This window comes from Sorex araneus, chromosome 1 (genome assembly GCF_027595985.1).
Source record: "Sorex araneus isolate mSorAra2 chromosome 1, mSorAra2.pri, whole genome shotgun sequence".
Classification (NCBI taxonomy): domain Eukaryota; kingdom Metazoa; phylum Chordata; class Mammalia; order Eulipotyphla; family Soricidae; genus Sorex; species Sorex araneus.
This window is the reverse complement of record NC_073302.1, coordinates 13,604,134-13,629,950: the sequence shown is the minus strand read 5'-3', so window position 1 is coordinate 13,629,950 and position 25,817 is coordinate 13,604,134. Positions and strand designations below refer to the sequence as shown.

At 56.9% G+C, this 25,817-nt stretch overlaps 1 protein-coding gene across 3 annotated transcripts in view; it reads right to left on the bottom strand.

Annotated features, from left to right (window-relative positions):
• Nucleotides 1-25,817, bottom strand: part of CDK5RAP2 (CDK5 regulatory subunit associated protein 2) — a 185,789-nt gene that overhangs the window by 10,013 nt on the left and 149,959 nt on the right. For 2 of the 3 annotated variants that reach the window (XM_055143649.1, XM_055143650.1), the window contains exons 25-33: nt 22,201-22,249; nt 19,334-19,509; nt 13,291-13,410; nt 10,001-10,117; nt 8,067-8,256; nt 6,380-6,504; nt 5,114-5,362; nt 2,823-2,906; nt 1,677-1,942 (exon numbers count right to left, since the gene is read on the bottom strand). In XM_055143649.1, coding sequence (XP_054999624.1) covers nt 1,677-1,942; nt 2,823-2,906; nt 5,114-5,362; nt 6,380-6,504; nt 8,067-8,256; nt 10,001-10,117; nt 13,291-13,410; nt 19,334-19,509; nt 22,201-22,249 — 1,376 coding nt within the window. The remainder of the gene's footprint in view (nt 1-1,676; nt 1,943-2,822; nt 2,907-5,113; nt 5,363-6,379; nt 6,505-8,066; nt 8,257-10,000; nt 10,118-13,290; nt 13,411-19,333; nt 19,510-22,200; nt 22,250-25,817) is intronic. The other variant, XM_055143654.1, reaches the window with a different exon arrangement.

Here is a 25,817-nt window from a genome sequence, read left to right as displayed (position 1 = left end):
GAGCTTATTTCAGGGCCAAAAGGTCTAGTTCTAGAAAAACACTGGAGATCAGAAAAATGCTGATGTACTGACAAGTCAGTGTGATTCGATTTTTGGAATGGGCTCAAAGAGCAAATATATCTACTTTTAAGTGCTACTGAGCATGACACATTATTCTGTGTGTGTGTGTGTGTGTGTGTGTGTTTTTGAGATGTGTGTGTGTTTGAAGTATATGTGTGTGTTTGAGGTGTGTGTATATGTGTGTTTGAGGCATATGTGTGTGTTTTAGGCGGGGGCGGTGCCCACACTGGCCATGCTCAGGGCTTACTCCTGACTCCGTGCTCAGTGATCACTCCTGGCAGTGCTTGGCGGACCCTCTGGGGTGCCAGGGATCGAATCCGGGTCAGCTGTGTGCAAGGCAAACTCCCACCGGCTGTAACTATTCTCTGGCCCCTGATGTGGTTACTTCTGGGTTTTGCTTTCAAGATTTTCGACAGCATCCAGTTCCTGAACAGTGAGGACTCTAATTAGAAAGGAACTCGTATCTGTTTTCTAAATTGGGGTCACACAGGATCACATCACTGTTCATTTCAGGCGTTTTCACACTCCTCAAAAGGAATCGCAACAGATCAGCAGCCAAGAGTCTCAAACCCCCCTTCCCAGCCCAGAGCCCCCCGCCTCCGCCTCCGCAGCCCCGAAAGCTAAGAACTCTTCATTATTCCAGCATTCAACGTGCCGCCCAGTCCTGGTCCAGTCAGGACATGGACAGGCAAGTCTGGACAACCAGGTACCAACCACCTCTGCCTCGGGATGGCAGCTCAATGTGCACTTACAGTGACAGCCCAAAGACAGACAGTCACCAGGACACAGGTGCTCGGGGACCCCCACTTCCAGGACTTTGAGGGAGGAGGCTGACCGTGGCCACATGGAGACTTGGAGGGGGCTAGATCCCTCCTTGGGGCAGGGGGCCTGAGTCCAAGCTGAGGGGGAGGCGGAGGGTAACTTTATATCTAGTGCCAGGAGCCCGGACCCTCAGTGAATAGGGAAACTCAAGGGCGGGCGGGTTCCTGGGGCTGAACAGAACGCAGAGGGATGGGGGGTGTGCCTGGCACGCTTGAGTCCTCAAGCTCAATCCTCCCCCCAACCCCCCCAGAACTGTAGGGATAGCAGGGAGGAGGAGACCGCCAGACCAGAGGGCGCAGGAGCCCAGCGCGGACTGACTCCGCGGGACGGGAAGCCTCTGCCAGGCGAGAGAGAGCACTGGCAGTGCTCCGGCTCGCAGCTGAAAAACGGGACCAGCACCCCCACCTCCAGGGCCATTGTAGGGAGGACAACAAATGGCTCTTAAGTGCCTCTGCTAGGGAGATGGCTGTGGCCAGCGGTGTCCAGGTGGGGGCAGGAGGCCACACAGGCAAGCTCAGGATGAGGCGGTGAGAAATCCTGGCCGCATGGGTGAGGGGCAGGCTGCAGGGCAGAGGCGAGCAGGGGCAGGAGAGGGGACAGACGGGCAGGTGTGAGGTGGGACCGCGAGACCCCAGTGAGCTGTGGCCACTGGCAAGTCCCAACCATCTCAGACGGGCTGCAGTGACCTCTGTGCGCCAGCCTCCGGCTGCCTGCTCGTCCCTGACCCTGTGGCTGGCACCCAGAGCCCTGGGGCACCTCCGTCCAGCTCCGCCGGCCCAGGGGTGGCGGCTTACCTTGGCTCCCGGCTCTCGGCCGGAGGGGCTGGGGGCTTCTTGGATCTGACTGTCCATCTCGGCCAGGAGCCTCTGGCCCTGGCCAATCTGTGTGCGCAGGGCTTCGTAGTCCTCCAGCAGGCCCAGCACGTGGTGGCCCTCCTGGCTGGCCCACGGGCACTGGCCGGGCACTGCCGGGGACAGGGGTGTGGCACTGGTGGCCGAGCTGCCGCTATGGCCGGAGAGGGCGTCCACGTCGTTTCCGGGGAGCGAAGGTGCCTCAGAAGCTGCCAAACAAGAAGAGGTGGGGGTCAGCTCCACACCAGCAGCCAGAGCCGGGCGGGCCGAGAGCCACCCCGGGCGGGAGGCCACGGCCACAGCCCCGCTGCGAGCCCGACCGACTGCAGGCTGGGCGGGTGTTTTCGGGAGAAGCGTGCGGTGGGCACGGGCTCCGCAGAAGACCCCGGGTTCCGGCTGGATCCGGCCTGATCTGGCTGGTGCCCGGGGCTCAGGGGAAGGTGGGCACCACATGCCCAAGGACAAAGAGCAGAGAAGGCGACGGCCTCTCCGAGCCGTGGGCGAGAGTGGGAGAGGTGACCGAGAGGAACCAGCTCCAGCCGCTCTCCGGGCAGCAGGGCTTTCTGGGAGACAGAAGCAGCCGGGTTACGGGGGAGACCCCGAGCGCAGGAGAGGCAGGTCCCGGGAACCAGAGGAGTCCCGCGGGACAGCAGGATTTCCCCGGGCGGAGCGGGGTCAAAGGTGGTCTGGGCCAGGCAGGAGCTGCACACGGAGAGCAGGGAGCGAGCACGCAGCCTGTCTGCCCACGGCGACCCCCTCCAGGAGGCACCCAGGGCGAGGGGTGTGCAGGCAGGCCGGCCCCCTCTCCAGTCCAGGACCCAGGGAGGTCCCTGAGCCACCGGGAACAGACACACTTAACACCTCAACCCCGGCACTGCAGTTTGGGTTAGACTACATGCCGGAGTCAGCACTGGCCACGCCGGCATCAGGCACCAGAAGGTTAAAAAAAAATTAGTAGCCAGAATGCCGAGACACCCCCAGACCCCAATACTGCCCTGACCCTGCCTGTGTTGGAGGCCCAAGTGCCCTTTCCTTGCCCCCAAAGACTCCTCCAGCCAAACCCACCCCGGGGCCCTACCCAGACCGTACCTGATCTGGACGGCACGGCCACGCTGGAATCAAACAGATCATATGAAGGATCAGTCACCATGGGGCCAGGATAGCTGTCGCCACCTGGGAAATGTGGAACGAGAGGACACTAAGCCGCCCGGGTCCTGGCCTCGCCCTCAGGGTCGGCCAGAGGGAGCTGGGTGGAGACTGCGGGGCCCAAAATCCACATCCAACCCCGCCAGCCCCCAGCGGACCTGCAGAAGGCGGGAAGCGGGCGGGCAGGGCGGGGGAGCAGAGCTGAGCGGGAGTCGAGGCTGTGGGGGCAGCAGCAGAGCCGAGGGGGGTCGGACACCGGGAAACACTCAGGAAGGGCCAAGTGCGGCTCAGGGCCGAGCCCCGGCAAGCCGGAAGGACCAGCGGGGCACAAGGCCGGCCGGTGACGACCGTGGGGCCCCACCCAAGGGCAGCACGTCGCTAGGAGACACGGGGTCAGCAGGGTGGGGTGAGAGCCAGGGCGGGAGGTGACGGTGGTCACAGGGTGAGGAGGCAAACCCGGGTGCTGTACACAGCACGAGGCCTACGGGCACAGGGACACTCTGCAGCGGGCACGGGCCAGAGGCTTCAGGATGCGGCCCCCCCCCCCCCATCTGGCCTCCACTTCCCACCCCTGAGATTCCCAGAGTCCAGGGCGTGGGTTGCGGGGAGAGTTGTCAGTTCCGTGGTGCTCACCCTGACTTTCTGCCCTTCCCGGGGCACATGGGCACACAGGGACGAGTCCTGCCAGGCCTTCAGCGAAGGAGGGAGTCTGCGGCCACTAACGAGGCCTGATGCTATCCTTCTCCACCCCCTCACCCCTGCCCGGCATGGGTGCATTTCTGCTGAGTCAGCTCGAGGAGCTGTGTGTATGCCTCAAGGAGGCCTCCGGCTGACCCTGAACACCCTCCACAGGGGCTCTTAGCTGCAGCTGCCCGATCCCCCACTCCACCCCCTGCACTGGTCATCCCACACACTGCTTCCACCCTGCGACCCCACTCCCAGCCCAACCCCCACCTCTCCTCCGAGTCCTAAGAAGGAACAGCAGCAGACTGGTACTGAACATGGTCAGGACCCCCGCTGAAGGGGACCCCCACTGAATGCCCCGAGGGGAGGATTTACCCCGATAGCCCAGAGTGGGTGCTTCTCAGAGCGCTGAGTCAGAGACGGCCTTCGTGACTCCCAGGGCAAAGGCCCGGTGACTGACGGCACTCCAGAGGAAAGAGTCAGGAGGCCCTGTGCAGCTAGATTGTCACCCCCGCCCCCACCCCCATAAGATTATTAGATGGACGGAAAAAGGCAAAGCTAAAATTCTTCTAAAATCGTGGAGGAAACTCCTGTCTTCATATTGGTATACCCGCCTTTGGGCTAGTGTTTGGGTTAGAGTCTGGCCAGCACAGCGGGTAGGGCGTTTGCCTTGCACACAGCTGACCCGGGTTCGATTCCTCCGTCCCTCTGAGAGCCTGGCAAGATACTGAGAGATTCCCACCCACACAGCAGAGCCTGGCAAGCTCCCCATGGCATATTCAATATGCCAAACACAGTAACAACAAGTCTCACAATGGAGACATTACTGGTGCCCGCTTGAGCAAGTTGATGAGCAATGGGATGACACTGACAGTGATACAGTGACCAAGGAGAACTAATAAACCCCTCGCTGCTAAGCCTTACACACGTGGACGGGGGTTGCTGAAGACCAGGAAGTGACTGTTTTGCTTTTGAATAAAAGGTCCTTGGCACATTTTGCCAGGGCGAGAAGAAAGAAGCCTCAAGTTCTGTGCAACACTCGTTTCTCAAGTGTGTCAACGTCCCTGGCCGGGTGGCTGTGATGTCCCCCAGGCCCGCCATGGGTGCCAGGATGGTGATGCCCCAACATGTGTGTTCTGGGAAGGTCGAGGGCAGCGCCGGGCCCAAAGCTGGCAGGGGGTTCCTGGCTCCAGCCCATCACCTACGTGTCAACCATTTGGGACCAGCCCCACCCCACGCTGGACCCCAACTGCCTGCAGGTCCGTACAGCAAAGAGGACGCGGTGGCTGACCCCAGGCTCGTGTTCTGGGCTTGCTTCCGGCTGTGCTGGGTGCGAGCAGAGGCATGACCGAGCCCGGCTGCCCTCTCTCTGCGCCCTCCCCTCCCACCGCCCCTGCGGAGCTAGACAGAGGGAAGCCAAGGCGGCCACGCCCCGGCCCACCGACACTCAACACTCGCAATGACCAACAGCAAATTCAGCATCGGGATGTTGTCCAGCGGGCAGGACCCATCTCCCTCCGCCCACCACCTCGCTCCCCAGCGGCGAGTACCGTGTGTGTCCGGCTGCCGGGGCTGCTCGGGGCCGGACAGGGCCGGGAGGGTGGCCGAGCGGGCGGCTCCGGGGGCCTCCCTCGGCGCCTGTGCCAGCTGCTGCTCCAGCCGGCCCTGCAGCGTGCGGTTGGTCTCGATGCTCCGTTCCAGCTGCGCCCGCAGAGCCTGGATCTCTGTCAGGAGGCCGGGCAGGTCCGCGAGGCCGTCCTGCCCCCTCCGGCCTTCTCCCGCCGCCTCGGCTCTGGTCTCTGAGAGGAGAACAAGGAGCAAAGGAAGCCGGTGGGGGGGGGGGGGGGGTCAGCCTGCAGAGCCATCCTGCATCGCCCGTCGAGCCCGCCGCCACCCCACCCCTGCCTGGGAACTAGGTACAATTAAAAATAACAACTTGACTTTGAAAAAAAAAACACACACACAAAAATATTGGCAGACTTAATTGCTGCTATTCTGCAGACTAAATAAGAGCTGGAAATTAATTTTCGCTTCTGGCCATAAAAGCCGAGCAAATTGCACACCAAACCCCGAAATTATGTCTTGTAGTAATAAAATCTATTTGGGCTGGAATTATAGAATGAAAAGAGCTGATTTTTAAGAGCTGTTGTATATTGTTTATAAAAAAAAAAAAGGCTCCGCAGCAAGAATAAGGAAAGCAACTTGGAAGGAAATGAAAGCTGTGACCCTCTTCTAGATAAACTTTCAATAGGGAGAAACCATCTGGAAAATTAGCTGAGAAAAAAAAAAAAGAAACAAACAAAAAGGAAAAAAGAGAAAAGGAAGAAAACCCACCACACCTCAAACCTGACTCTGTCGGTTCACAGTGAAACCACCGTGATCTGGCACCAGATAGGCCCAGGAAGCATCTCGGCCGGGCCCAGCCGGCCGGCCAGAGCTGCTGGTGAGGGGAACGCCTGCCCGTGGGGCCGGCAATGACAACAGGCGCCTGCCCGAGGGTCTGCCCCACGCCGGGCACTGGGTGCGGATGCAGTTAATGAGCATTGTTTGGGAGAAATGACATAATCTTGGAAGACACAGTTCCCAGGGCGGTGGGAGCGGCTGGAGGCCGCACGGGCAGGAATGGAGGCTCAGGCCTCTGCTGGCCCGACTCCGGCCAAAGTGCTCCCCTGGGGCCCCAGCGCCTGTGTCAGCACCTACCCCTGGGGCAGGAAGCAAGGTGAGCTTTGATGGTGCCTCCAGAAGGGGCGGAGCCTGCTGTCCTCCCAGCCCCGGGGTGGCCCTCAGATGGGGACTGCCCCAGGGCCACTAAATACCTTTTGGCGCCGTCCGCTGCTCCTTGTCCAGCTTCTCGTACACCTTCAGCTCCACGCGGAGGGCCTGGAGCAGCCTGTCGTTCTGAGAGAGCAGGTGCTGCCTCAGCTCCACCTCCTCCTGCACCCTGAAAGGGCCACACGGGGAGCAGAGGTCACGGCTAACCCCTAACCCGACGTCACTTCTCCGAGCCCCTGGCGCAAGGCATCAGAGCGGACAAAGGTGACAAGTGTGGTTAAGAACTCAAGTTATGGGGCCGGAGCAATAGTACAGTGGGGAGGGCGTTGGCCTTGCACGCAGCCAACCCAGGTTCAATCCCCGGCATCCCATATGGGCCCCCAAGCACCGGCAGGAGTGATTCCTCGGTGCAGAGCCGATACTAAACCCCCAAGCGTCACTGGATGTGACCCAAAAACAAAACAAAACAAAACAAAAACAAGAGTTCGAGTTATGGGGCAGGAGAGAGTACAACAGGTCGGCCAAGCCGAATTCGATCCCCGGCACCTTCCACCAGGTTCCACCAGGAGTGAGCACTGAGCACAGAGCCAGGAGTGAGCCTTGAACACTGCTGGGTGTGGCCCAGAGACAGACAAACAAACACAAAAAGAATTTGCGTTATGGGCTAACTCCCCAAGCGCCTCTCTGGGCTGAGCCCTTCTCAGGCGCTAGCTCCTAGTCTTCCCAGCTACCCTCTCCAGCACATGCTGCCTGACCCCATGGCGGCGCCGAGGAAGGGAGCATGCCGAGGCTGCGCTATGTGACGGCCGAGCCGGGAGCATGCTCGGATCCCCACCCCCCACCCCCAACCCTGGGTGCAGAGCGCGGAGCTGCCAGGCCCAACTGCAGACGTGGTGACACCACGCAGGGCCTCGGGAACCCGCCACAGTCCCGGGTAGGATCCCACTGAGGCTGAGCTCAGACCCTGCCGGCCCCCACCCAGCCCCCCAGGACCCCCTATGACGCTCAAAGGAAACCTGCAGTCCTGAGCCCAGCTCGCAGGCCTCGGGACTCGGGCGGCTGCAGCCCCCTCGCTCTCCTGCGGGTACACGGCCACCCGGCTCTGCTCTGGGGCAAAGGGCAGCTCCGTCCCTTCACTGGAGGTTTGGCCGGGGCATAGCCATCACGCCCAACAGGCCCTCGACGGGGGAGGCGGGAAGTGGTGTCCGGGGGCGGAGCGGAAGCACTGACTTCGCTGGCTGGGTTGGGCCCGGGCTGTTGGCGCTGACCATCCGGCCCCGGGGCTGGCTGGGGACAGCACGGCTTCCGCTCTGGCCCTGAAGCCACGGGCGGCTGGTCTGGACGGGGCTCCCGCTGAGCATCCCAAGGATAAACCTCCGAGCACTCTCTCTCGGTTCAGAGTTGACTTGCAGACATTAAAAAGAAAAGTGGGCGGCCAGAGCGATAGCACAGCGGGGAGGGCGTTTGCCTTGCACGCGGCCGACCCGGGTTCGATTCCCAGCATCCCATATGGCGCCCTGAGCACTGTCAGGAGTCATTCCTGAGTGCAGAGCCAGGAGTGACCCCTGTGCATCACCGGGTGCGACCCAAAAAGCAAAAAAAAAAAAAAGAAGTGGTGAGTCAGTAAGTGTTTTCCTTAAACACAGAAAAGCGCCGCCCCTGCTGATGCCAGGGCACTGGCCGGATGGCCGGAGAGAGCGAGGCCTTCCCCAGCCACCCCGTGGGACCTACCGGCGCAGCTCAAGGCGGCTGTGATGGGCCTCCTGGAGCAGCTGCTGGTTCTGCCGCTCCCGCTCGCCCAGCTCCTCCTGCAGCCGCTCCTTCTCGCCCTGGAGCCAGGCAAAGTCCTCCTGGAGGCGCTCCAAGTTCGCCGTCTTCCTGGAGAGGGACTCGCGCAACTTTTCGTTCTCCTTCTGTTTGTCTGCAGACACATGAGAAGTTGCCCCGACTTCAGAGACACTATTTGCTTTCCACATGCCCCCCCACCCCAGCCTGCCCCCTCCTCACCGCGGCAACGCAGCCCTTGGGCCCCGGGCGTGCCAAGAATACAAAAGAGAGTGGCGATTTCATCTGGCATTTATGAGTTCAGCATTCCAATTACCTGATACGTTCGGGGCAGATAAATCTGCCAGCACCCAGGCTGCAGATTAAACATCGCTGGGATGAAAGGGGCCTGTTTCATTTTCTGATTCAATACTGGGCTGGGCGAGGCGAGTTACTTTGCCTTTCCTGAGTTCACAGACTGAGGCAAGAACAGCCCTCCCCCCCCCCCCCGGTGCCGACCTGAGGGATGGGGGCAGGGAGCCAGCGGAGTGAGACAGGTAGCCTCCCCCGGAGGCCCAGAGGCCCGAAGGCCGGGCCACAGGCGGAGGCTCAGGAGAATGAGCAGGAAGAAAGGCAGCGGGGTGGGTGCCGCAGCTCCCTCTGTGACCCCAGAATCCCACCCCCCAGGGCGTCTATGGCTCCGTGCCTCAGTTTCCCCATCTGTGTCAGAGGGACCGACAGCACTGCGATATGAAAGGCCTTGGCAGGGCTGCCCGTCAGCACACAAGGCCGGACAGGGGTGCGAGGTGGGGGGGGGGGTGTGGAACAGCTGAAGCCACAACGTGGAGACCACCAGCTGCCCACCCCGCTCTAGTTCCCCTCCCGCCGCCTTGTTTTCGGGAAGGAACTCTCGGTCGCCCCGTTTCCACAAAGGACGCAAACAACCAGAGCAGCAGTGACACCCGACAGGTCACAGGGCCTGGGGGTCAGGCCCAGCTTCAGGAACGCCTGGCATGTTCCGCCCCGAGACGGCGTCGCGCTCCTCTCCCTCAGGTGCTTCACCAGCCAAGTCCCCTGACCAGCCCTGACTGACCCCCCTCAGGAAGAGCTTCGCCAGGGTCCGGCAGCTCCCTGACCTCCTTTCTCAGGGCCGACCCTCGCACCAGCCTGGTCAGGGTCGCCCGGCTGTCTCTTGGTCATACCAAGAGCCTCCTGGGAAGGGCAGGGCCCTGGTCCCCCTCCTCTCTGTCCACATGGGCCCTGGGCGCCGGGAGAATGAGTGACAGGCAGGAGCCCCAGTGTCGTCCGGTGAGCCCACATCTGGATCTCACTGTCTCCTCAGGAGACCGCGAGAGAAGCGGGCAGTGTCCGGCTCCTTGAGCACTGGTCCCTGTGACCGCAAGGCGGGTCAGCTCCAGAGGCCTATTTGCTTGTTTGGAAAACTCGAACGACGCTGCATCATCCCGAAAAGGTTGTAAGTGATGAGAGAGAACATAAGCGAAAGCAGCCTTTGGGGACTGAGCTCCCACTGGAGAGAGAATCTCCCAGAGAAATCCTCCAGGAGGAAGACTCTCCCGACAGGAGGAAGCTGGGCTTGAGGCACTGGCAGGAAAACATCCCCCGCCCTTCCCTCCCCCACGGTGACCCGGGACGAAGGAGAGGAGAGAGAGGAGGCTGCAGGGGGCGGCGGGGGGGGAGGGGCAGAGGTGACAGGTGAAGAAGGAGTGACACGGGTGGGAGGTCACAGCATTTCCTCCATACCCCAGAGGTGCTTCTACGGGACACGAAGGAGGCCGAGGCCAGAGAGGTCAGGAAAACTGCACAGAGCCAGAGACACAGGACTGGCACCCGAGCCGGCGCCCCCCGCTCCTCAGAGGCAGAGCGGCCCCGGTCTCTCTCACCTCTGGATCCTTTGGCCAGCATGACATTGAGGGCCTGGTTCTGCTTCCGCAGGAAATGAATTTCTGATGTCAGAGAACTGTGCAGCTCCGAACCATAAGCACAAACGTTGGTGGAACCTAGAAACACACGTGTACAAGAGAACTCGCGGACAGAGGCCAGGCTGCCGGGATGGAAAGAGTCTCCCAGAAATCCAGGTTCCACCTGGGTAGTCCCAGGACGTATACTCCTCGGAGCAGCGCCTCACGCGGGGACCCGGGGCTCGTTTTCTCCGTCTTCTCCGAGACTGGCCCCGCGTGGCGAGAGAGACATCTTGCCACCGGTAAATGCTTTATGAATGCCGCTCTGGCAAACCTTCCCATCGGAGCGCATTACTCTCCGGAGCAACCGCCTGCTCCCCACTGTAGCTGGTGGCCATTGGAGCCCCCAAATAATTCTATAATTGAATTTACCCGGGAAAATGTAAAACAGAATGAATCTAATTCAGGCATTACCGAGAGCAACGGTGAAGGGGGCCGGCACGGGATCCTTTCCTGTGTTTGATAGGACTAATAACTCAGATTAATCAATGTCCCTGAGGGGGAAAGGAAGGTCTGTGATGGAGAAGGAGGGGGGTGGGACGGGGGAAGGAAGCGGGCTGGGAGGTGCAGAGGAAGAGAGCGGAGGAGTCACTGGCTTGCAAACTGCAGCATGTACAGAGCTCTGGGAAGAGGCTGCTCCAAGCAGAGGGCTCCGACGGGCTAGAGAGTAGAGGGCGCGGATCAACCGCAGCCCTCGACGACTCTCTTCTCCTTCCCAAAAAGGCAGGAGCATTTTAGTATTCCCACCCATCACAGACCTTTGTAACGCTAGATAATTCGTGTTCTGCAAAATGAAACAGTAAAAACACAACTGACAAGGATGAAAACAACCTTTTGCAGTCGACGGAGCGAGGCACCAAGCAAGGGCTGACCCCTAACTCTGCCTCACTGGCACGAGGACTCTGCCAGAAGAGAAGGGAGACTGAGGAAGGTGGGGTGACCCGCCGAAAGACACACAGCCAAGACAGAAGAGTCAGGGCCCACATCCAGGCCGGCCCAACTCCCCAGTACACCCCGGTTTTTCTCCTGCAGAGAGCTGCTCTCAAGACAGTCTTCATGGCATGATGAGACTGTCTGTAGACCAACAAGGAAGCCTAAAATATTGCCCAGTCAATGAAAACAGCAGTCGAAGCGTAGATACAGTGTTTTACCTTCTGGGTAAGGCAGGAAGAGACTAAGAATATGGATCTGTACTCATGTTTTAAGTAAACACCATGAGGTCACAGAAGACTAACAAAAGCAGACGAGAAGGAAGCGTCAGATGAATGGGAGGAGGCAGAGGCACTAAACGCTCAATCCTGTGAGTAGCGGTGAGGGGAAATGTCTTGCAGAAGTTTTTCCACAGAAGACTCTCCCACTCAGAGATGACTCGCTTAGGCAGGGCTATCGGCAGCCCCGTGACTGATAGGTGAGACTTCGCAGGCTGGTACAACACTAACACTTTTTATATTCCAACCTTGACAAAAAGACAAAAGACCGCTTTGTTTTCTGTTAAAACACCTATCTATTTCTCTTCGGCTGCCAAAGGCGTCTGAGGAGCCAACCGCCGCTCAGAGCGCCAGAGGCTGGCGGGCTTCACTGATGCCAAGGAATGAGTAACTATCAAGGAGCCGCCGAGTGCCAGGGCACTCTTGGAAGCTAGCTCACTGACTTCTCATCGCAACGAGACAAGAGGGGGACGCTCATGACCCCACCTTCCAGACACACTGTGCTCAGTGGGGGGTCAGTATTAGGCTAAGTGGGGCCACCAGGGAGGGAAGCAGCCAAGTCAGGAATGGGAATGAAGTCTTGCTGGCCACAAGTCGGAGGTCCTTTCCCAGCAAACACAGAAAGCTGGATAGCACAGTGGGTGGGACGTCTGCCTTCACATGGCCGACATGGGATCGATCCCAGGCATCTCATATATCCCACAGGCCCCCCATGCCCGCCAAGAGTAATAATCCCTGAGCACAGAGTCAGGAGTAAGCCCTGAGCACCACTGGGTGTGGACCCCTGAAGGATAACATTGGTTTGTTCTTTCTGCCTTGCCAAAGGGTTGGGTTGCACCCATTCACAGTGCTCCCGAGGCACTCCCATTCCTCAGTGTTTACCTGTAACCTCTTTCTTGTGCTCTGCTTCCCCAACCAGTCAATCACCTGTATCCCCTAATCAGACTCTGTTAACTTGTAAATATTGCTTTTCTCCAGCTCCTTAGGTCCTTTGCATAGTTAATTCAGAGCTATGTCCTTTTTGTAGAGAGACAGGAAGACAGTTAATGTTATGCTTTTGTAACTTGGGAGTTAATTGACTCCAAATAATATTCACTCCTGGGAATCTGTTTTCTCGACTTATTCCTCAGCTGTCCTTACTTCCTAGCACCCCAAAAGCAGGGTCCTGACGAGGGGCTGGATGGGCCCAGGGCAAGCTATGAGCTGCCCTGGCACAGAAATGGACCAGGCCAAAGTGCCATAATACTTAACTGTACATTAAGTGCATGTTCGTGGACAAATTCTGTCATGATACAAAAAGTAACAACTAGATTAGGACCCTGCTAGGGTTAGGAAAGATTAATCTGGCCTGAGCACGGTAGGCTGGGATCTATAGCGAGATGTCCCCAGGAGAGCCACCCTACAAGCGTAATGCATCCCTTACTGTGTCATACAAAATAATATTAAGAAGCAGAATTAAGATGTTAATTAAGATGCTGATTAAGTAATTGGACTAAGGAAAGGAGAAGAACCCCTAAGAGACATTTCGCCCTTGAGCTGATCCCCGGGCTGCAGGGGATCGGGAAGGGCTTTGATACTGATTGTGCTACAGATCTGGGTTGGTTGGTACCCCCAATGCTGGGAGTGGGAGAGACGAGAGAGACCAAGGCGGCTCAGAAACGAGAGAGGGAGACACGAGGAGAAGGGAATGAGGGGCTCAGTGAGACTGGAACAGGCGCGTGGGGAGAACGGAATAAACGGCAACTGACCACCAGCCAGCCTGGCCCTCGTTTCCTCCTCCGTCCGCCCATGGCCTTGGCCAGTCCCGGGTGGGGAAGCGGCGAGAGACCACCAAATGCAGGCGGAGAGAGCGCGCCACAGATTCCTAGTCGCCTGGTGGCTACACGGTCCCCAAACAAACAAACATACCAACCCGACAGAGAAAGCTTTTCCGGGCAAACATCTCACAGAGGCAGAGGCCGGGCTCTGGGCCTGGCCCTGCCCCTGGGGAGGACCCTTCCGTACCTTGATCGGCTTCGGACCCTTGCCGTTCCAGCTGTCTCCGTAGCTTCTCATTTGTTTTAATAGATTCTTCTAGACGTTTCCTCAAACTTCGGATTTCTTGTATGTGCTTCATTAGTAAGTCTACAGGAAAGGGGACATTTTTAAGGTGCAGTCTGAAAACCCCCAGCGAAGCGAATCGTTCAGAGTATGCTGTGACCCTGAAGTTCCCAACAGTACCGGCCACTTTTGCACCAACGGGCAATTCTCCCGGGGACCCGGGGGCGGCTGAGCGGCGGCCCGCGGTTCTGACACAGTTCTGTAATGATTCTGCAGCCTTCCACCAGGGAGGTATTTCACAGCACATGGAAAAATTATATTCCATCCAATTTTAATGCTGATTTGAAAGTAGCCCCTTTATTCTTCTAAATATCAAATATTAATTCAAAACCCTTCCTTATGGTGAAACTAACAGATGATTTTCAAGTCTGTTTGAATTGCCTCCGAGTTGATTAAACTACCTTTATTATAAATCCGGAAATCTTCAAGACTAATTCTTTGGAAAAGAATGTTACCCATTTATCACTTACTAATTTAAGACAAACCCAAAGTAACATAGTACCCTCCCCTCCCAGCGCCAGTGGGAATGGAAGGGGGAGGGGGTGTGTGTGCATGAATATAAAAAATGTCTGACTTTCTGGGGCTGTTTTTTTTTTTTTTAATCACTGGTCTTAGCAAGGTTCATTTCCAAATAATCTGCCTTTTTCCAAATAATTCTACCTTTAGAAATCCATTTAAAGAGATCAACAGAGAAAAAGGAATCATCGCTCCTTATTGGTGGGAATGCTGTCTGGTTTGACTTTCATGAAAAACAAACAAACAAACACACACACAAAAACCAACACGGAGATTTCTCAGAAAACTAAGACTAGGGCTTCCATATGACCCAGTGACCTTACTTCCTGGCATTGATCCCAAGACATAAAAATACTAATTTGAGGGGCTGGAGTGATAGCACAGTGGGTAGGGCGTTTGCCTTGCACGCAGCAGACCCAGGTTCGAATCCCAGCATCCCCTATGGTCCCCTGAGCACCGCCAGGAGTAATTCCTGAGTGCATGAGCCAGGAGTAATCCCTGTGCATCACCAGGTGTGACCCAAAAACAAAAAAAACCAAAACCAAAAAATACTAATTCGAACAGATCTAGGTTCACTGCAGTGCTCAGTACAGTACTAGGATATGGAAGCCACCCAAATGTCCAGCAACAGATGAACAGATTAAGAATTTGAGGGATCTATACATGTGGAACACTATACAGCTGGAAGAAAACATGAAATCTTGCAGTGCACCGTGACTGGGCTGGAACTGGAGGGTGCTGTGTTAAGCACAGTAAGTGAGAGCGAGAAGGGCAAGCACCACTGGCTGATCTCGCTCGCTCTGTGATAGACGGAGAAACCAGGGAATAAGCCGTAACAAATGATGACAGAGCCCTGGCCCTGGTTACAGGACTGAGATGACCAAGTTTGGGACGGGGAATGAGGAGTGGACAGAAGGACAGCGGTGGGTCCTGGGCACTTTGGTGGTGGTGGACTCAAGACCTCAGATAGCAACGGGACTGTAAACAGGTTACCTTAACTGCAAAAATGAATATTTTGGAAATTGTAAGCAAATAAATAGGCCACCAGAGCTGCTAACAACCGTTTGCCAGGATGCACGAAAACGCTCACTGGGTGAAGAACTGAGAGCAGGACTGCAGAGAGCACAGGAAGTAAAGCCTCCAGGTGGCCCACACAGTTCAGATTCCTGCCACCACGCAGGTCCCTAGCATGGCCAAGAGCAGCGCCAGGAGCAGCCTCCAGGCCTCACGCTGCTGGGCGTGGTCCCCAACAAACAAGACCCCGAGGACGGTAACTCCAATTACTGTTACACCTGCTACAGTCCAGTTACACACGAGCTATTATCATCACATGATAAAGACCACATAATTAGGTCATGGAAAAATAAAGGTCTAAATTGGTTCCTCAGCACAATCAAAACTCTATTTAAAAAGCAACATGCATGAAGGGCTGGAGCGGTAGCACAGCAGGTAGGGCGTTTGCCTTGCATGCGGCCGACCCGGGTTCGGTTCCCAGGATCCCATATGATCCCCTGAACACCGCCAGGGGTGGTTCCTGAGTGCAGAGCCAGGAGTGACCCCTGTGCATTGCCGGGTATGACACAAAAAAAGCAAAAAAAAAATTAAATTAAATTAAAAAAGAAGCAACATGCATGAAAGATCCGTATCTACTACCAAAGGTTACCTCGGTGTGGCAGATTTCAGTTTTCAAAATGTCTATATTATTTCTTAATGAGGTATTTATTAATATACAGAATTTGTATTTTCCAAATTTTCTAGAACACATGTGTCAGTACTTTTTTTTTAAGCCTTTGCCACATCTCATCTAACAAAGAAATGAAGGAAGCACAGTTCCAAACTAGAGGTAGGTTGCTAGAATCAGTGTTTAAAGCATAATCACATTAAGCATCCAAAGGCAAAAACTAATGCCTTTAATTCATCAATTAGGGTACACTCAGTATGTCTTGGTAATGTTTGCTTTAAAGCATTATACTAATGTTATGACCCAATTTTAATTCCTCCAAAACGACTTTCATTTAAAAGTAGCACAATGTGAGAGATCTTTTCCTAATTAAATAGTAATTTTGCCATGAGTTTGAATGTTTATGAGATGACTTAATTCCCAGACCTTCAGCTCGCTCCTATTAATGCCAGGAGAGTGGCGAGTCACTTGATGTGAAGCCAGCGGCCCCCGTGGCGTCCCCACTGCTGAGCCACGTGTCTGCAGTCGGCAGCTGAGGCCTGACGCATCCCCGTGCGGCCCCTGGTTCCTGCTGGGGGGCTCTGCGAGCTTCCAGGGGCCGCTCAGGCCCGAGAGGCTGGGCCATGTACTCTGACTGCGGCCGGCCCTGCTGGCTGGCTGACCCACGGTCCATGCCGCTGGCTTCAGGGACAAACCTCCTCAGTGGCAATGGGCACGAGTCATCTGCTACTGTTAGGCAGGAGCTGGGACATTTCTAGGGCGGCAGAAACATTCCCGGGGAACGGGACACCACTGGTTCATTTTGCAGCTGGAAGCCCTGAGAAGGAGACAATAACCTCCCGCCTTTACCAAAATGGGTAAAAGGAAAAAAAAAAAACACAACCATCAGTCCCTCTGAGAGCTAATCCTTTAAACCCCCAAATTCTCGAGGCAGCAAGGGCCGAGAACAATGTGCTTGGCGAGTGGGGGGAGCGGTTCCCTCGGACGGAATCTGGGTTAGGAAGATGCCACCCGGGAAGGGGAGAGCTCTGTGTGCTGGGCTACTCCCCGCAGCACTGTTCGCAGTTATGACTGAAAGGGCCAGCAACAGGGCGATATCAGGACGAGTGCCGCGCGGCCGTGGCAGGGGCCCGGCGGAGAGCCTCTGGGAACGGGGTTAGGTAACAGCAGAGCACCGGGCTCACGAGTGCAAGGGAGGACTGGACGAGCACTGTGCCGCCTCCACCCACACCAGAAACGGGGCAAAAGGCAAACGGGCGGACGCAGAGGCTGCCAAGGCAATGGGGGGTCAGCGGGGCAGCTCTAGAGAGCACTGTCCTGAAGCGCCCGCCGGGAAGACACAGGGAGGGACACCGAAGTCACGCCTCGAAGGTTCCACAGGGAAAACAGCCATGGCTGAGGCGGCAGGCGGGAGGGAGGGGAGAAAACTGCGGGGCGAGGGCCGCGGAGACCACCCAGAGGGTTGGATCACACAGCCCACTAGGCATAGGACTCCGTGTCTGATCCCCAGTGACACACAGCTGGCCTGGCACCTCGGGAAATGGGCCTGGGGGCCCCCAACACCATCTGGGAAGCCCCCCAAAAGAATAAAGAAAGACAGGGGGCTGGAGCGATAGCACAGTGGGTAGGGCGTTTGCCTTGCACCTGGCCGACCCGGGTTGTAATCCCAGCATCCCATATGGTCTCCTGAGCATCGCCAGGGGTAATTCCTGAGTGAAGAGCCAGGAGTAACCACTGTGCATCGCCGGGTGTGACCCAAAAACCAAAAAAAAAAAAAAAGAAGAATAAAGAAAGACAAAGAAGGGGCCAGAGAGAGAGTACAGCGCCCTGTGCACAGCCGACCCGGGGCTGGTCCCCGGCATCCTGAGCACCGCCAGGAGGAGTTCCTGAGGGCAGAGCCAGGACTAAGCCCTGAGCACTGCCGGCGCCAAAAAAATATTTTAAAAAAAGAAAAGAAAAAGAAAAAGAACAGACAAAAGGGCCAAGAGGAAGAGAAGAGGGACACGCCGCAGGTCACAGCAAGGGCGGGAGGGCCTGTAGCAAGCCCCAGCCACCGGCTCGGCGGGCCCTTGCTAGTCCCTCAAGTTGGCCCCGTCCTCAAGGGACTGTGAGTGCTCTCGGGGGCTCTTAGAAAGGGGCCGAATTTCCCGCCAAGCTGATGAAAGTGCAGGAGCTGGTGGAAGGGGAAACGGCACAGCCTGCCCTCAGCTAGGAGGAGGCAAGTGGTGGAGTCAGGAAAATCAGAGACCACGGGAGGCCCAGAAGCCCGCCGGGACCCGGCCAGGAGTCCACCCCGGCGCACAGCTGCCTTCATGCTCAGCCGACACCACACAGCAGCCACGCTCCGAGCTGCGCCTCTCTGAGCCCTGGGACACCACCGACGCTCCACCCTGTCTCCCTGACTGACCCTCCTGTGAAGTTTCACTTAAAATAAGAAAGCAAGGGCTGGGGGGGTAGGAGCGGAGGAAACAGGGGTTTCACAGTGCCAGAAAAAAGAAAAAGTTTAAGTTTTTTTTTTGGGGGGGTGTCACACCAAGCAATGCTTAGGGGTTACTCTGCACTCAGGAATTACTCCCTGGTGGTGCTGGGGTGGGATGCTGGGGATCAAACCCAGGTCAGCCGCGTGCAAGGCAAATGCCCTACCCGCTATACTATTGCTCCAGCCCCAAAGTTAAGGTTTTGAAAACCACTCTCAGATGGCATCCGGTTTCAGCAAAGAGCTGGCAGACGTGCCAGTGTGGGGGGTGTGCTGGATCGGAGGCCATTCTCAGGACTGTGCAAACTACCCCCAGGAAGGAGAGACGAGGACGTCTGTGTGTCTACACCGAGGGTCTGCAAACTATGGGCCAGGGAGTAAATCCCAACCCACTTCCTGTGCTGGGAAAAATCCATTTACTGGGTCACAGTCACGTTTTTCTCCTTTCCGGAGTGTCTCTGGCAGTTTCAAAGCAGCACTGGCAGGTCAGGTCCCAGCAACAAGGACCAGCACTGCACATGCGTGCAGTCTCCGTGACATCATGGCTTCTCAAGCTCTTCCTAACTGCATCCCCCTTCTGACCCTGTTTCCTTCCGGTGGCTCCCACTTCTGTGAGTTTCACCCCTCTGGCCCCTGGTCGAGAAACGCTGGTCTCGACTCTCCCTGGAACCCCTTCCATATATTCGATTACATACTCTAAGCCAGGTCTGCTGCCCAGAAGGGAACAACCGAGAGTGCAAGGGCCTAGAAGACGAAAAGGGGGGCCCAGGGGCTGGAGCGATAGCACAGCGGGTAGGGCGTTTGCCCTGCACATGGCCAACCCAGGTTCTAATCCCAGCATCCCATAGGGTCCCCCGAGCACCGCCAGGAGTAATTCCTGAGTGCAGAACCAGGAGTGACCCCTGTGCATCGCCGGGTGTGACCCAAAAATAAAAAGAATAGGGGTTCCCAGAGGCAGGTGGGGCCCTACAAGACTGATGTCACCACCTGAGCCCAGGGCTCCATCATGAGAGGCAGGCCGAGGGGTCACGCCAAAGGGAAGCCCAGCAGAGCCATTACATTACGGAACGACCAGCACCGGGAGCTGGGTCCTCTCTGTGGTTCCTGGGGACCCACAGGGGTCAAGACGAGGGTCTTGGGGGTGACGCTGCCTCAGGAGGTCCCAAGGCAACCACAGGCAGTGGACCAGATGCGGCCTTGGGGCCGGAAGTCTGTCCCGCTGGGCTCTCGCTCGCTCACTCACTCACTCGCAGTCCCCTGCGCTCAGTGCTCACCCTGAGAAAGAAGAGTGCTGGCCCCCACAGAAGTCCTCTCCATCTCGCTGTCTGCCTTCTGGGCTGGCGAGGACGACGACTCCTCCGACAGGTCACAGTCAGACAGGGCGCGAGACACGGAAGGTCCGGGAGACTCGGGCAGGAGGAGCTGGTAGGTGGCACTGGCCTCTTCAACCCTGGGCCACGGGGGCAGAACGAGACGTCACTCGAGGGAAGGACTCTGGTTTAAGAAACCCTGAGATTATGCGGCCGTGGAACTGCCCCCACGTGAGCAGCTCTGCGCCGCATCCCTTTCTGTCTGTCCGCATCCCTTTCTGTCTGTCCGGGGGCATTAAAACACAAACAAAACGAAAAACAAACAAACAAACAAACAAAAACCCAATAAGATGAAACCAAAGTCCACAGGATATATTCCACAGGGCTTGGTGGACTTAAGCTCAGGGTCAGCAAAAAAGGGGAGCCAGCACCTGGGCTAGCGGCAGCCGCTCAAGAGGGCACTAGCAGGGGCAGCTGGTGAGGGCAGTCGCCCTGTCCCTGTGCCAGCCCTCCTTCGGCACATTATGGGAAGCCAATCCAAACCCACAAAGCGGCATTCCGGGCTGGAAAGTAGTGAGACCCATAGGGTCCCTGATCCAGTCCCACTGTCGCCACACGGTCGCCAGCCTGCATTTCCAAAGGCCACCGAAGACTTCAGGAAGCAGACCCAGAAGTCTGGGGAAAACCCCGCATGAATCGTCATTAGCGATACGCTCCTTCAGTGAAGCCCCTTCTCCCCCCCATGCCCCCAAGTTGCCTATAACTTCTCGCCTCATTATTCACAGGCTCAGACGAGAGCCAAGACGCCACAGCGGTACTGCACTCCTGAACAGGTGGGCACCAGACACGACGTCACTCGGACGGCGTGAGGGATACGTGGGCTGGCGGGAGGTATGGGCCAAGGGCACCCACCTCCTTAGCTTGGGAGTGAGTGTTAGGTCTACAGCTGAAAAAGGCAGAGAAGAAGGAAAAGAAAGGCAACGAGCGGGTGACACTCGGCTGAAGAGCACCAAGAGGCTCCCTGCGACCCTCCAGCATTCTCCACGCAACTGCCTGAAGAGCCAACCTTGGTCTTTCTTTTATTTTTTTTAATTTTTTTTCCTTTTGGGTCCCACTCAGCAATGCTCAGGGGTTACTCCTGGCTCTGCACTCAGGAATGACTCCTGGCAGTGCTCGGGGTACCATATGGGATGCTGGGAATTGAACCTGGGTCGGCCACGTGCAAGGCAAACACCCAACCATCTCCCAGCCCCAACCGTGGTCTTTCAAGGTGGCTTGCCTGGCCATGCAGAGTCATGGCTGACCTCCCTCCGAGTCGCCTCTTCCCGCACAAATGAATCTGAGGACTGGCCCGGCACAGCCTGCTGGCCCCTGCGGCCTGGACCCCAGCCTTTTCCTCTCATCCTCTTGTTTCAGCTGAGTCTGCACCCTGAGCGGCTTCCTACCCTCTCCACAGCTTACCGCCGGGCCGGGATCCCTCCCTTTCCTGAAGGAAGTGGGGATCTGAACAGGGGAGAGGGGTCTGAAAAGACGGGAACAGGAGAGGGGCACCGCACCGAGCTGAACTCACTGGAATCAATGCCCTCCTGGGAGCTGTGATTCTTCCCTGCCTGCTTCTCGGAATGAAGCTGGAGACTGGATGATGCTGATCAAGTTTAAAACTCTGGACCCTGGGGCTGGAGCGATAGCACAGCGGGTAGGGCACTCGGCCAACCTGGGTTCGAATCCCAGCATCCCATATGGTCCCCTGAGCACCACCAGGAGTAATCCCTGAGTGCATGAGCCAGGAGTAACCCCTGTGCATCGCTGGGAATGACCCAAAAAGCAAAAAAAAAAAAAACCTCTGGACCCTGGGCTGGTCTCTGTTTCTTTATTGTACCCCTGCAAGCACCCCCAAAGGAGGGCAACGCCCATGGCATGAGCAGCACTCAGAACCTCTAACAAAGAAACCAGAGAGGGCCTGACCCTGGCATTTCCAGCTGGTCACAGAAGCCAGCCAAAGGAGCACACGACCAACTGATTCCACAAACTCTCTGCAAATGACTACACGGCCGATCCCTGGGGGCTGGGGGGGACCGAGATATTTGAAACATCGCCCCAAAGCCACGTGGAGTAACAGTAGGGAGCCCAGGGGTCACAGGACCACAGACTCAAGTTCACACTCCCATGCTCTCTGCCCCTCAACTCTGACACCTCACACTCCGCCTCCTCCAACGCCAAGAACACTGCTGACGCCGTCAGACTAGAGGCAGCGAAGGCGCCCGCACCCAGGGTGGCAGCAGGCACCTAATCAGTAACTGGTGGACACCAGCGCCTTTCCTCGTTTGGAGGAATTCTGGCAGTAGAAAGAGAAATCGAGAAGGATTCCCAAGGTCACGTGCTCCGTGCTGCCACGGCGTGAGGCTCGAGGAGTCCAGCACTGCCGGACAGTGGCGTGGCGAGACGGGAGTCGGGAAGAACAAGCGGCTCTGGCGAAGGATTTTCAAGGACAAGAGGAAGAAGGGCACGTGTACACAGCTTTGCGTCCAGGTCAGGCCTGGAGAAAAGGGTGGAGGGAAACGCTGGGCGAAACACGGGCAAAGACCCCCAGTAGCAGGAAGCCAGGAGGCGAAGGGAGGAAGGACCGTGTCCTCAGCACCAGGTCCCCTGGCAGAGAGTGCCACGAGTGCTCTAAAGCCACCGCACGCAGGCGCCCTTGACTCCAAGGGTCACCGTCACGTGGGCCAGCCTTGATGCTTTACTTCCGAGCAGGCAAAGAGGAGGAGAGCACACAGAGAGAGCCGGCGGACAAACCACCTCTTGCCATGTCTTATCAGGGGCCGCACACTCACCTCTCGAGCTCTTCGTTCTGGGGGTTCATTTCCGCTTCCGCTGATTTACCTGGACGCAGAAAAATATAAAAGTATTTGTTAAGCAGGAAAAGTTCTTAGGCTCCGTGTCCCCTAATAACTGTTCCACTTGTTGCCATACTCGCTTTAACGGTCCTGGATGCGAGAAGCAGATCACCAGGGATCTAATGCAGACTATTAGGGTCTCTTCGGTCACTGCCCTGCCACCGCCTTAGGAGGCAGGTGACAGCGGCGTTGCTCCTTGTCCGTCCCCAAACCTCTGACAGTAACACTTCCTGCAGGAAAGGGCTCTTAGGATGAAGACAATGAAGAGCAGGAAGGTTCTCGCCTGGCCTCCACGACAAGCCCCTGCTGCCTTCCCCCTCTCCGCCCACCCCCCTTTGGCCCGGCGGTTCCCTCTGAACTCCATCAGAGCACTTCTCCGAGTTTGCCCGAGCAACGCCCGTTCTGTATTAATATTCCGCTGTCAGCATGCACAGACACCACGATTCTCCCGTTTCCCGGTTGACATTTCGGTCATCTCCAATTCTGTACTTGTGTAAATAAATGAAATAAACAACTTTGTGCGGGCAGTTTTCCCTGCATTTAAATGCTTTCTTCAGGAAAGCGTCTCAGAAGTGGGATTACGAGGGAAAAGGCCAGTGTCTGCAGTTGGGAGAAAGATGGAGAGGATGACAGAAGAAAACAAACTAGACCTCGGTGCGGAGCTGGGCAGAAGACGCTCAGCGTGCTCCTGCATGGCACCGGTGTCTGTTTGAAAGGAAGCAGAGGAGCCCGATTTCAAAGGGACTAACGACTTTATTTTAAAAAGACTTCAGAACTCTGGAAATTGCAGGCTGGGATGAGCTCTTTGAAGAAACTAATGCGTGGCTAAAGGGGGAGGAAAAAAAAAAAAGACCCAGCCCTTCTAGAGCGGTACTTGGAAAATGAGACTATAATTAAACTGCACCCACACATACCATTTGCAAAGCTACTCCTCAAAGGAAAAGCTCTCCAGCACGGGGGTGTGGAGGGAAGGTCGGCTATAGGCTGGCACAGTGGCGTGTGTCTACCGTACCCCCACCTGCAAACCACCCAGGTCAGCTGCCAGGCTCCCTATCCGCCTTACCAGGCTGGCCACTCGGTGCCAAGGGTCAGCGCCACGGCAAGGGGCTGGCAGTCGCTGCCCATCCCCCCAGGCACCTCGTGTGGCCCTCCATGGCTGCCTAACCCCCATCTACAGGAAAAGCGGAACTCCCGGGGGTCCCTGCTTCCGCTCTGACCCTGCCAGGCGGACACTCTCTCTAACGTTACCTCCAAGTTCTAGCAGGGCAGGGGACACGGCAGCCACTCTGATCGTGCCTGGATCTTCTGGGCCGAGAGGCTTCCCAGCATTTAGAGGTGGGGGGCTCACACAGGCCATCGCTCTTTCTGTCCCCTTCTTTCCTCCTTTAGCGGCAAGACACCCCACTGGGTCAGACTCCAAGGCTTGGGCGTGAAGTCCCGGACAGCAAGGCCACTGCCCATGGGCACGCAGGGAAAACTCCGCGGGCAGAGTTCCGCTCATGGCAGCTGACATACTCGGTGGGGACAACGGGGCCCGACTGGCCCCAGCATGGCCCTCTGTCCCCATCTTCCAGAGAGCGGAGGACGGGAAGGTGGATACTGCCCCCCCCCCACCCCCCACATCCTTGGTTCTTCTGGAGCCCATCTGCTCAGAGATGCCACGGGCCAGAGGGCCTTTCAGAGCTCAGGGACTGGGCTGAGCTCTCAGTTCCCGGCAAAAGCCAGGCCCACAGAAGGAAATGCCCTGATCCCCAGGGCCCGGGCGATCCAGATTTACAGAAGCAGATCTGTGTGTGTGTGTGTGTATGTGTGTGTGTGTGTGTGTGTGTGTGTGTGTGTGTGTGTGTGTGTGTGTGGTGTAGGGAGGTATGGCTCCCTGACCTTACTCCACCCACCCCTAACACAACAGTTCATGAAAACCAATGGACACACCGTTATTGTGCTGTCTATGCTGTCGCAGAGACCCTGAATTTCTAGGGGCGGGTGGGGATGAGCCTGAGTACAGGGGGCCTGGTTCCTTCTGTCGGCTGGGTTGCGCGGGTTGAGCCCATCTTTCTGGTCCATCCCACCCACCCGTGAGCGAGGTGTGGTGGGGGCAGCAGAATGAAAGGGCTTCTAGCCGCCCCATCCAACTGCGACTGACCGAGAGGTACACTAGGCCGGGGGGACTGGCCAGCTGCTCCTCCGCTCAGACCCATCCCGGACGCCGCCCCGTGTAAGAAGCCTGCTGAGATGCAGCCCCGGCTCCCTATCCAGAGATCACACGGCATTCAGCCCTGGCAGCCCAGCCCGGCACAGGGATGCCCAAAGCCGCCTCCTGTCGAGAGGGGAGAGAAGAAGAGGGGAGGCTGGGGGAGAAGAGAAAGGCAGAGGCCCAGGCATGCGAGACACACCACAGACAAACCCGGGACTCAACACCGGCTCTCCAACCGCTGAGAATCTGAGGGCCCCACCACAGACCCTTGCCCTGAGCAGCACACAGACCCACAGAACCTTCACACAGGGCGCCGGCCCCCTCGTGGACTTCTGGCCCTGTGGGCTGAAGGCGAGCCCCAGCCCTGGCCCAAGCAAGAATGAAGCGGCTACTCCATCACCCTCCTTGGGTTCCACCACTGTGGTTAAAGAGAGGGCATGCACGAAGATTCCAGCCTGGACTATTTTTCCAAAGAGCCCCAAAGTTCTACTTTCTAAGCAGCTGAATGGCCGGCCATCCACTGAGGAACCATTAAATTACCCACGCCCCTAGAGAAAAAAAAAATCATCTTAAAATACATTTCATCCACAAGAACACTTTGTAGCCACAAAAACTTACAATGCAGATTAACAATACCAATACAAGGACAAAGGGAGAGGTTGCAAACAGTCCCACTTCCACCCAAAAAAAAAAAAAATAGACATATAAAAATATACACATATAGAAAAAAAGGCCGGGAAGTATAAACTCCAGGGTGTTCATGTTTTGCTGTACAAATGATGCAATTATCCGAGTACCTGCTTATCCGTTACTCCACAATAAACATGTACTGCTTTGTATTAATACAAAGGAAAACTATTTAAATTTTTTAAGAACTCATGCTATGCAACTGCCTCAAATATAAAACCGCTTTATGATAGGCCTGTTTCATAATTCAGGAGGCAGCTCTCTCAGATCGCATCCGAGAAAGACCTACCTCTGTTACGGTTTATTCTCGGGGAGAGAAAAAGAGCCGCCGTGTTGCCTGGGACGTTCGTGCCTGCCACGGGAGGAAATCAAGGTCTGTCTGTGCTGTCTGCCAAGCCGGGACGGCTCCGGCTTTCAGAAGCGACAGGGAACAAGCCGTGGGACCTCGCCGAGCGTGTCAAGGGACAGAGTGAAAAAGCAGCCGGGGAGGGGATACGTGGATGGGGCGGGAAGGACAGCGGGAAGCAGAGCCCTGAGCCGGGGGAGGGCGGGCAGAGAAGACAGAGCTCGGGCCTCGGGACCTATGTTGTCCCCTCAGTACCAAAGGGAAGACCGGCTTCTTCGGAAGACCTCAGCCAGCACAGAGCCGACTTCCGGAAGCTGGGCAAGGTCG